This window comes from Elephantulus edwardii, unplaced genomic scaffold, assembly GCF_000299155.1.
Source record: "Elephantulus edwardii isolate Elephantulus edwardi_28Jun2011 unplaced genomic scaffold, EleEdw1.0 scaffold00165, whole genome shotgun sequence".
Classification (NCBI taxonomy): Eukaryota; Metazoa; Chordata; class Mammalia; order Macroscelidea; family Macroscelididae; genus Elephantulus; species Elephantulus edwardii.
This window is the reverse complement of record NW_006399915.1, coordinates 6,001,650-6,013,946: the sequence shown is the minus strand read 5'-3', so window position 1 is coordinate 6,013,946 and position 12,297 is coordinate 6,001,650. Positions and strand designations below refer to the sequence as shown.

Below are 12,297 nucleotides of genomic sequence, written 5' to 3'. Positions count from 1 at the left end.
GAACCTGAACAGGAGGTTATGGGCCATCGAGTCGCCTGCGACCCATAGCGACCCTGTGTATAGCAGCTCTGAACTCTTCCCTGTCCTGAGTCAGTTTAAATCAGACACACCTACTCCCATTTCCCCAGTCACTGTTTCAATCCATCTCATCCAGGGTCTTCCTCTCCCACGCTGTCCCTCCTCCCTTCCATGTGTTAAGTTAGTGGACTTAAAGAAGATATTAGAATGAGAGAAAGCTTAATACAGTTTTATTAAAGTGGGCGAAGGGGAGCTCCTGGGTGAGTTCCTCATCCTGGAGAGGCATAATAGGAAGTCACACTGAACTTACGGTTTTATAAACAGAGTCTTTAGGGAGGGACATTCCACTCTGATTTAGGAGCCACCTGCTAGCTCAGCCAGACATACAAGGCCGTTTGCTCGTATCAGCAGCAGGCAAGGCCATCAGCATGAGTTCTTAATTCTTCATTATTCTCTTTGGCCTCTTTTGCCCAGACTAACACTATGCATGATGTCCTTCTCCAAGGACAAGTCTTTCCTGGCCATACTCCAGAGTATGTGAGATAGAGCTTCAAAATCCCAGCCTCCAAGGAGAAAATTGGTTTTACCCTCTCCAAGACAAACCTATTTGTTTCCTTGGCAGTGACGGTATGTTCAAGACTCTTCTCCAGCACCGCAACTCAAAGGCATCTATTCTTTTTCCGTCATCCTTAGTCATTTTCCAACTTTCTGAAACATAACAAGTAATTGTGAAGACCATGATGTGGATTAGGCACACCTTAGTCTCTAGACTGGCATTGTTGCTCTTTCAGCACTCTGGAGATGTCCGTGACAGCAGATTTTCCCAATGCAATTAATCTTTTGATTTCTTGAGTGCTGGTGTTAGGACTGGTGATTGTGGAGCCAAGCAAGCTGTAATTGTTAAAAACCTCAATCTCTACTCCATCTATCATCTATGCTGCCAATCAGCCCCGTGGTGAGAATCATTGTCTTCTTGATGTTGAGCTGCAATCCATATTGAAGACTAGTCTTTGACCTTTTGCAGCAAGTGCTTCAGGTCTTCTTCAGTTTCAGCAAGAAAGGTTGTGTCATCTGCATAACGTAGGCTGTTGGTGAGTCTACCTCCAGTCCTGATGCCACATTCCTCCTCATAAAGCCCTGCTTCCCGAATGATCTGTTCTGCATACAGATTGAAAATGTCTGGAGACAGGCTGCATCCCTGACGCACTCCTTCCCATGTAGCATTTCTCTGCTCTGTTCTGAGGACTGCTTCCTGGGAGGAAAATATGCAGCATTGAATGAATGAAAATCCAACTTTTTTGTAAAACTTCATTAACATAATAATTTTGAAAAGTAAGAGGATTTAGATTAATTTTATGATTTTTTAATAATCTGGGCAAAATACTTTTTTATAATCTGGGGAAAGAAAAGCAAGACTTGAAGCCATAAAACCATAATCCTTGATACCAGCAGTCAAGACATCAAAATATGTGCTCCATTGGGAAGATCTGCTATCAAGGACCTCTCCAAAATTCTGAAGAGCAAGAATGTCAGTTTCAAGACCAAGGTACACCTGATCCAAGCCATAGTCTTTTCAATTACTTGCTATGCATCTGAAAGTGAACAGTGAATAAGGATGACTGAAGAACTGATGCCTTTGAGTTGTAGTGTTGGAGAAGAGTACTGACTGTCAAAAGAACAAGCAAGTATATTTTGGAAAAAGTGAAACCAGGATACTTCTTGGTGACAAAGATAGTGACACCTCATTTCACATATTTAAGGCATGTTGTTAAGAAGGGCCCATCTTTGGAAAAAGACATATGCTTGAAAGCCTCAGAAGTCCATCAACAAGATGAATTGACAAAGTGACTTATAGCAATGGGCTTGAGTATATCAGAAATGATGAGAATGACACAGGATAGGGCAGGGTTTAGATCTGTTGTTTAGAGGATCACTATGAATCATTGACTGGACAGCACGTGGATTAATGCAAACGCAAATGCCATACCCCTCTAGCAACTGGAATTCTTCAACTATCTTTTCAGGAAAAAGATGGACAACCTCTTCCTGTGTGATTGACAACCTCTTGAAAACCTGCTGGTGGGTCAGTTATGAGTTCTTTCCAGCTTGACAGGCAATGAGTTTACACACATACACATACATGTATATATATCTCTTCATTTTCTTGGATGACAAACACACTTTTAAACCAAATACAATGAAAAAGCATTTACTTAACAGATAGAGTATCAATATATCTGTTTCCTATGTAGCTTGCACCTACAAAGTAATCACTATAAAATTATCCAAAGCTCATGAGAGAGAAAACATATTAGGAGACACGATGTATATAACCTCGGTAATTTTTAAAATGTGAATCTAACAGGTGAAAATTAGCCATTATTTTTATTATCAGTTGCCATGGATTCAATTCCATTTCAATTTATGGCAGCATCATGAGTAGTACTATGATTTATTGTTGTTATGTCCTGTCGAGTCACCTGTAACCCATAATGACCCTATCTATGTACAGCAGCTTTGAACTCTGCTTTATAGGGTATTAATGGTTGATTTAAAAAAAAAAATTACCAAGTCTTTCTTCTGAGGTGTCATTTGGATTTTAAACTTAGATCTTTGTGTTAGTAGCCTAGTTACTTCCACTAAAGTGAAGATTGAAAGAAGAGGAATTTTTTGTCTAAGCAAAGCTCCAATACATTTTAAAAAGAAACTGAGAATGAGTAAAGTAGGAAAAACAACGGATAATAAGAAAAGGTAAGCTGGTATGATAACAAGAATTTATATAGTTTGGGTACATAAACAACAGGAACTAAATCAGCCAGGAAGCAGATTGACTTACCAAAGAAGGTACAGGCGAGAGCATTTAAAACACACAAAAAACAAACCAAACCAAACCACAGCTCAACCAATATAGGAGGGCCCTCATGCTTATCAATCACTGGTTTTAAAACATGGGGGCCCCTATTTATATGAAGGCTTTTATCTCGACTGCCTTTCCTAATCCATTAAGAATCTCTTAGAACTCAGCCTGGGAACAAATAGTTTCTGAAAGTTCACATGTACTTGAGGAGATGTCCTGGTTAAGAATCTCTGCCATTGCAAATATTCTCAGTCAAGTTTCTTGTTTTTAAAGTCCAAAAAGCTTGACCTTGAATAAAAGAAAGACAAGAAAAGTCTGAAAAAATTTCCAATAAAGCTCCAAGTAGGCCTTCATCAGAAAGATCTGACAATATACTTCTGTGATGGTGTTATAAGAATATCTCACACTCTTTAAAGTAATCATCAGGAATCTTGAAAATTAATAAGTGAAACCTCATATACTACTTTGAGTAAAACCACTCCAGTTGAGGTAGCTTTGGTTATATAGTTTAAAGGGAGTTGTTCTGCATTATAAACCAAATATGGCACCTCTCTGGCAGTATGAAACCATCAAAGATTCCAAAAGAGATTGGCAATTCCCCCACCCCAAGTGATTTACCTGATGAGATTTGCCTCTTAAACCCTATTAGAGGACTGGTCAGCTATGAGTCAATTCTAAATCAATAGCAATGAGTGAGTTTGATATGAGCCAGTTAAAGCCAAACACTAGATACAAATAAGTTAGCATGCCTTGAGAGTAGAAAAATCTAATTTGTAGCACAGTATAAGAGTTTGGTAATAGCAAAACATGGAATAGATCCTTCATGCAAGGTGCAGTGCCAGAAATACATAGAAAGAGTAGCCATGTGGTTTTCTCAAAAGTTCCAGAGCTATTTTTCCAGCTCTCTGTAATGCATACTGTAAATGTCAGAAGAATAAAATTGTGAGTGTGCCACTTCACTGTCCATGTAGCCTTACAATGAACACCACTCCCTGCAGATTTGGATAATTGCAAACATTATTATTCCTCCTTTTTCTTCTCCTTTATTTTTGAAGGTGCCTGTCATTTTATGTGCAGTAAAATGAAAAAAAAAATCTGTTTGTCATGATAGTGAGAAAAACACTGCGTATGAAAGCAGGAAAACCCAAGGATTATTTATAGCAAGCAGCAAGCCTAACATCAGAAAAATGTGGCCAAGCTGTTGTCATGTGCCATGGAGTTGTAATCAACTCATAGCTGACCTTCCAGCAGGTTGTGAGAGACTGTAAATCACACAGGAGACTGCCTATCTTCGTCACTTGGAGCAGCTGTTTGATTTTTGGTTTGGTGAGCAACTCATTACCATTAGACCACCAGAGCGCTCTATAATGATGAGCTAGAAGGAGACAAATGTGCTTCTCTCTGCATACCTCCTTGTAAGTTGGGGAACTCTGGTTGTGTATTCAATAGTGTTATGCTGCTAAATCAGAGTTCATGCTTCTCTGGAGACAAATGGGCAAATTACAGCCTTGCAAACATGCTGGAGAGTTGGCTACAAGTTCATTCTGACAGGGCAGAAATGAGTGAATTACTTTACAAGTAGCCTTCATTACATACATACAAAAGGGGTGAAAGGACATATTGTTGAGAGCTTTTTCTCTCTTTGAAATTTGCTACCTTGATTCAGAGAAAATAAGACCTCCACCAAACAAAGCTCCATTGCTTTATTTCATATTTCATATACTGAATGTATTTCATATTATTTATTATGAAATAATGAAGATTTCATATTCATGACTTTTTCCTATTAGAAAGGGTAAGCAGACATGATGCTTCAATCTTCAGTAATAAGTGCATCTGTGAAAAACAAAAGCAAAGCAACCCAAAACCGCAAAATGTCTGATATTTTTAAGCAATAGAAATGTGACCTGAGATACTATTTCTAATTAGTTTATGAAGTACAAATTATGTTACCACACAACAACTTCATTTTGTGTCTATCATTGACTTTTGTTTCATACTATGTTACCTATAGGTAACTTCCATATAAGGGATGACTTTACTTTCAAATGTGAAATAAGGTCAACACTTTAACTCAAAGCCAATATATTTAACACACATATTTATAGGACTTACTACATCATGCAAGCTATGAAGTCGATTGAATACCATTACAATCATGTGAAAAAGCATATATACCAGTACAGAAAAATTACATCTTTACATTAACCAACACAATTTCGGCCATTACATTTTATTCTCTTAGATCATTACAGGTTATAGAGATATATGAAACAAAACAAAACAACACAGGTCACAAATATGTCTTCTTCAATTTTGAGCTTTGTCCTTCACTTTCAAGTAAAAAATACTGGTCATCCAGTTGCAAAAGTCTTATTATTGGAAATATGTATACAGATCACATGTATGAAAATAAACAAGAAAAAAAATGTGCCCATTCAGGCCTGACAAAGATTTTTCTAAAGAGACAACTAAATTATCTCACTTTGAACTAATAAGTGACGTCATTGTTTGCTACTTCTATTTGTTGCCTTCTTTTAGGAAAGAGTACATTCATTCTTACAAACATACACAATTAGATAGACCAGTATAAATGGCATTTGGGGAAAAAGATACTTAAAAAAAGAAATTTCCTGAAGTCATTTCATTCAATAGAAATTAATTTAACTCTAGAAACCAAAGGCTAATTGTGAAGAAATACATAATAAAATGGTATATTACAGACAATGCTAAACTGAACTTTATTTGCCTTTTCATAGAACTGCACCACTTCTGAATATAAGTATTTCAACTGGTCTGTTCCTTGGTAAAAACAGAGCTCTGATTTCATAATTAGGTCTGGCGAGATTGCACTTAACAAGGATGTACCACAAGGAAGAGATCAGACTAGGCAGAGGAAATCAGCGTCTGGTGCCTTTACTCTTTGAACTGGGAATGGAAAAATAAGCTTCTAATACTAAATACTGTTTTTTCATTTAAAACTGCCTGAAGTGATAGAATATGGAAGACTTTTCTATCTAAAACACTCAGTTTTTGTTCTTTCTTCTTTCACAGAAAGCAGTTTGCTATTTGTGTACAATAAATTATATTGATGGTGGCTTTTCAAGCCAACTCCCTAGGCATTTAATAGCATCAAAATACCAGCTTATAAGGAAGAATATATCAGTAAATGTAGTTCTTCACTTGAAAATAGTACTGTTAAAGAGACATCATGCCAAGTCATTGGCTGTGGTGCAGTACATAAAATTTAAGGCAAAATCTCCGACAGTCCCCTCCAATCTCACTCACCATGTCATTATTTGCTTGTATTCACAAAATTACCTTGAACATATGTCACTTTATAACAATGCCAGTTGAATACCAGAAATGTCAAAGCTAAAGGTTCAGATCAGAGTCCTAAAGTTATTTCATATTTTCAAATTGTATACAGACATTTTTGTAAACTATTTAGATTTTCCTAAAACCAGCAATTGATTTTTGTAAAAAATAGTGAGCAATATTCTTGTAAGTGTTTCTATTATCAAAATAGTGATTTCTTCCCCTTCTTGCAGACAATTCAATTCTTTTGCTACTTATGTTCAAGCATTGAATTAAAATAGATTCTTCTATTATAAGTGACTTCTTGTTAGCACGAAAACGGTTCTATTCATACACAGTTAAAAAGATGGGTTTGTGGGGCCTCTTCATCTGGGATTGCATATGGCTTCATTCTTGTAAGGAATTATTGCAGTATGCCCTGAAGTGGACTGTGCTCCAGTTCATTACAACAAGAAGTGGGTGTAACCTTCTGCTCCAGTAACGATAACATCCATCCAGATCCGCATGGCTTCTGGCGAGGGGGCCACCATATAATAGATCCTGTCATGCGTCTTAACACTAAATGTGAGTAATGGATTTGGACTCTAAAAATCAGAAAAGGCAAAGAATGTAAGGTGACATCTTGAAAGTAGAACACTAAAGGACATGATATATGCGAAGGCTTCTTGCTCTTTACAAGTTCCCATTTTTAGAAATTGATGGAAAGATTGTTTATTTAGCTAGTATAACCCATACCTCCCAGTGCTCTTCCAGTACTGACCATACTGCCTGACATTTCTGCCTAAGACTTTACACAGTCTCTTTAGAAGTCAGTTAATGAATGCTTGAATGGTGGTGTGAAGTCCCCAACTATCTATCTATATCTATCTACCTATCTATCTATCTATCTAACTATCTATATTCATGTGAGTGCTACCCTAATGAAATTGCTGTTGTTAAGTACTGTTAAGTCGTAGATGACTCATAGCAACCCTATGAATGAAAGACCTGAACACTTCTATAACATTATCATTTCTCCATGTTCATAGAGTTTCGGAGGCAAGCCATTTTGGAAGGGTATGCTACTCCTGTTTCCAAGCTTGTTTTAATCGGGGAGCACCACCAAACACTGTCCACCATGGGTAACCATTACCACATTTGACAGCTCAGTGTCAGTGGTTAGCATCACAGAAACCTTGAGTTACCTCTATACAGCAAATGGACAGACTAGTGCTATGCCACTTAGAAGAATGTTTGACCCAAAACAATTACAACCAAGTCTGAGGGGCTGCAGATTAAAAGCACCCACCTTTGGCTTGGTAGCATAACTTTGTATCCCGAGCACTTAAAATTGTCAGGTTTTATAGTTTTTTTTTTCTCCTCTAATATATCTAATCATTAGTAACATGTACAACATACCATACTGCACAGTGTCAATTTACGCTGTTATTAAAAAAAGAGGTATTTTATTTATATCACAACTGCCTTTTGATGAAGTTGTTAAATTGAAACTTCATTGAAACTCTGAGGCAGTGTACTGGAAGTAACTTCTTGCAAGACGCCTTAAATGAAGTTTGTTTACAGCATCCTCCTATGAACAGCTTCAGAATATTTCAGAATATTTACTCACTTTTCTACGACTGCTTTTTTAAATGAATTTTTTTAATTATTATTTTCTTATTTTGTGTGTGTGTGTACCGTCAAATCGGATCTGACTGGTACAGGAGGAGATTGTCCCTCCTTTTCCCGGCAGAGCATCTGGTGGATGTGAACCATGCGCCTCTGGGGTTGCAGTGCAGCTTCTTGCCACTAGGCCACCAGAGCTCCCCTTCTACGACTGTTTTAAAGCTGACTTTTTGATATCTATGTGTTTTTTTTTGGCATATTCTAATTATATCAACCCACTATACCAGAAAAACCAACCAAAATTGTTTAGAATTGAAAAAATATCCTTTCTCCCAACATAAGTATGCATTCAGAATTGTAGGAATATAGGGTAAGAAGTCAATGGTTACCTTATTTGCATTCTTCAGGTGATCATAATACACTTCTTCAATGGCTTGAAAATATATTACTCCTTTTAATTTAGCTTCATGCTTGTCTGCAAAGATACATGGAAGTTAAAATAGTTTATCACCAGTGATGGACAGGAAAAATTATAATTTCCTTAAAATTACTACCATTAAAATATCTACGTGATATTTAAACTACTTAAAATTAATTAAGATAATCTGATTTAGTATATTAGCTTGATTCTATATGGGAAAAAAATTGAATCATCAGCACCAAACTGACAGTACTACATGATTTTGCCCTAGGCTCTTTAGCAAATTAGCAGACAAAAGATAACTCAGACATCTTGGCTTTGATTAGTATACCAAGTATAAATACTATTAGTACAATATAAAGTACTTTACCAATACTCAAAGGACAAATTAATAGTGGAGTATATAATAGTGGAATATATATATTAGTGATTTTTTTACAATTGAAAAATATTCCATTTTTTCCCTATCCTATTTCTCATACAGGATGCTGGTGCTGTTGATTCCCCTTCCATCTCATTTTTGTTGAGATTAGGTTCATGCCAATAGCATCTTTCCAAGGAAGCACTGCTTTATCATTAAAATAGTATAAAAGAAACCCAAAATCTTAACCATGCAAAATAGCCCTGCTCTGTAAGTTCTTAAAATATTTTTCAGTTTAAACTCTTGAAAGATCACATACATGTAAGTATACTAAAGAACTTAAAAAATATGGGTGAGAATACAGGGAATGAGAGTCTATTGTGCCTTACTGGTGGAAACATAAATAAGAAAGTCCTCTTTGGAAGGAATTTAGTAAAACTCACAAAAATAAACAAATCTTCTTATTCAGTACTTCACATCTAAAAATTTACTGTACAAGACATAGTTACGCATGTACAAATAAATGCACTTGGATTTCTGCTTGTTATAGCATAGGCTTCAAAGGATCTATTTAAGATCTAACAAGGGACTGATTTTGTTTTAAAATAGTCACATAGTGGGAAAGAAAAGAATGAGGTTAAAGAAATTCTTGGGGGAAGGGGAAAGTAAAACAAGATGGAAAACAATGTGAATAATTTGGTCCCAAATCTATAAAGGGGGGGAAAATTACATATACATACTCAACCATATATATGTAAGAATATTTCAGATGTAAAAAAAATAATATTTCAGATGTAACAATGGGGAAAATTTCAGAACTTATGTGATGAGACAGAAGTTCACTTCCACTAAATAAACTTGTGTATTTTAAATGTTTTACAAAATGAATATATCTTTCTCCCCCCCTTCAATAATACCAGTGAAAAAGACAGTCTGAAAAATAAAGGTCCTGAAAAGCTCAGTTAAAACGAAACCTTTTAAAATAAATTTAGACTATAACTTCCTCAATTAGACCTTCTTCTTCCTTGGGCAATATTATTTTATATAAAGATCATATTCAGTGAGTTTTAATCAATTTCTGTGTGAGACAATGTCAGTGCATCCCTCAGACATTTGCTTGAAAATATTCTGCAGTACTTAATGGCAATACAATATTCCTCCTTTCCCAAAAAGTGTTAATGTAAAATAAAATCTAGAGATAATTGACTAAATCTTGTCCAGCAGGCAAGAAACTGGGGCAAAAAAGCTTTCATTTCCATGGGACTTGGAATATATATACGATAAAGAACTCTGAAAGATACAAGTCTTACAACCACATAGTGAGTTAAGAGAAACAACATGTTAAAGAAAATTGACTGAATAATGTTATGTAATCTATTGAAATAGTATCATTACCATCAACTTACAGACATATAAATTCCTTGACTGAGTTTTAGTGGTTGACTCTTCTAGTGACCTAGGTAACATGCAGTAAGGCTAGGAACAGAGGTAAGAGTCAAGAATACAATAGCTGCTTCCCATGTCCACATGGCCAACTGCGCAACTGACAAGAGGTGGGTCACCTGTGGCATTGAATGTAGTTAAATGGCAACTGGGCAACTGTGTGTGGACTAATTTATTCATTTGATTGTATTTTAATTAAAGGTGGGGCTGAAGGTAGCAGAGTAGACAACTGACGATGGCTCTAACAGATCTGCCAAACTGAGATTTAGTGATTGATCATCAATATGCAAACCTTAAAAATTTGAAACGTTTTCATTAGATAAATATTTTGTCTAGTTTATGTGTTGAGGTTGTGGATAATCTTTCATATATTAAAAAGATTTAGTATTTTAAAATGTGGAAAACCAGTTACTAAGAAGTACCTTAAACTTGTTCTTAAACTTGTATGTTTAAACGTGTGAAAACCCATTCCCAGTTACTGAGAAGTGCCTTACGCTTGTTTCTAAATTTGTGAAAACACATTAACACAGGGCAGCCAAAGAACAGGTCTGGAGAAAGTAGCCAGGGCAGCAAGTCACTCACCTCACTGATGGTTAAAAAGACTAGAAAGGCTCCCAGAGAAGAGGACCAGGTACAGAAGGAAAGTAAGATTTTTTTAAGCTATTGAAGTCAAGACAATCTCTCAAGTGATTTACTGTTTTTGAAAATCTCCTGAGGGGTCAGCTATGGGTAAATTCTGAAACAATTATAACAACACCACCACCACAATTTCAAGACTTAAGTTATGTATTTATTTTACTTCTGAGGGAAGATTGTCTGTGGAGACCAGCATAAAGTACCATTTCATTTATACACCTTGCAGACACTATCTTGGCATTTCTTGGGAAAGTCTGCTGTTAATGACCTTTCTAAAGTACTCAAGAGCAACAGTGTCTCTCTGGAGACTAAGGTGCAACGAATACAGGCCATGATATTTGCAATCACTTGTTATGCATCAGAGAGTTGGACAAGGACTAGGGAGGACAGAAGAAATGATGCCTTTGAGCTGTGGTGCTGGAGAAGAGTGTTGAATGTATCATGGACTGCCAAGAAAACAAACAGATTCATCCTAGAGAGGGTTAAACCAAGCTACTCCTTGGAGGCAAGGATTCTGGGGCTTCGTCTGACATACTTTGGGCATGTTGCAAGGAGGGACAGGTCCTTGGAGAGGGACATCATGCTTGGGAGGGTGGAGGGACAGCGCAGGAGGGGAAGACCCTCTATGAGATGGATTGATTCAGTGACTGGGGTAATCGGGATGGGTGTGTCAGAGGCAGTGCGATTGGCATAGGATAGAGCAGAGTTTAGGGCTGTTGTACATAGGGTCGCTATGAGTCGCAAACGACTTGGCAGCACATAACAACAACCACAACATTAAACTTACGGAAAAGAACATCTCTGGATGTTCTTTATGTTTTACTTACAAAATGGAATCTAAAATCAAAACTGAAAAGTAAAACAAGAGATCCAGTGAGGAGTAAGCATTTCTTTTGGGCCATCAGCTGCTGTAGTAACTAGAACCTCACGCAGCACTGATGGGAAAAGCATGCATCCCCGTTCTTTCCCTACTCCCATTTGAGGCCTCCACAGCCAATCCTTTCCTCCACATGCTTCTTGCCTGCTCAGACCATTTGCATAAACTTAACCTGACCTCACATGATACACTAAATGATTGTCATTGTTGTTGTGTAACTTCAAGTTGGAACCGACCCATAGGTGGCTCTCTGGCGGGTTTTCAGAGGCAGTTGATCACATGGGAGGAGAATGCCCATCCTTCTCCTATGGAGCAGCTGGTGGTCTTGAACCCCATGCCTTTGGGATTGCAGCACAGCTTCTTGCAATTAGGCCACCAGAGCTCCCTACTAAATGACTAGACTATTATTTTATATTTATAACACTGATTGTTTTGTAACAATTCTTGGCCATGCTCATAAACAGTCATCCCAAAGCAGAGTTTGTTCATAATCTCTAGGACGGTACCAGTAAAGACAGCTGAAATACTGGTGCTAAGGGCGAACATGCTTTACCTGTGTCCAGAAATTAACTAGGAGATTCTGTTTTTCTTTAAATTGTGATTTGAGAGAAAGGTGAGAAAGCAAATTAGTGTTTGCTTTATTTACATCTTAGAGAGTGCCTTGGTAGCACAATGGCTAAGCTTTTGATGGAAAATCCAAAGATCAGTGCTTTTGAATTTATTAGTTGCTCTTGGACCGGTAGTGTGGCAGCCGACTCTAG

The 12,297-nt window shown here is 37.0% G+C and overlaps 1 protein-coding gene across 2 annotated transcripts in view; it reads right to left on the bottom strand.

The window, feature by feature from the left end:
• Positions 1–6,636: 6,636 nt before the first annotated feature.
• Positions 6,637–12,297, bottom strand: part of PHLDB2 (pleckstrin homology-like domain, family B, member 2) — a 124,047-nt gene continuing 118,386 nt past the window's right edge. For both annotated transcript variants that reach the window (XM_006895341.1, XM_006895340.1), the window contains 2 exons: positions 8,188–8,273; positions 6,637–6,777 (listed from right to left, as the gene is read on the bottom strand). In XM_006895341.1, coding sequence (XP_006895403.1) covers positions 6,637–6,777; positions 8,188–8,273 — 227 coding nt within the window. The remainder of the gene's footprint in view (positions 6,778–8,187; positions 8,274–12,297) is intronic.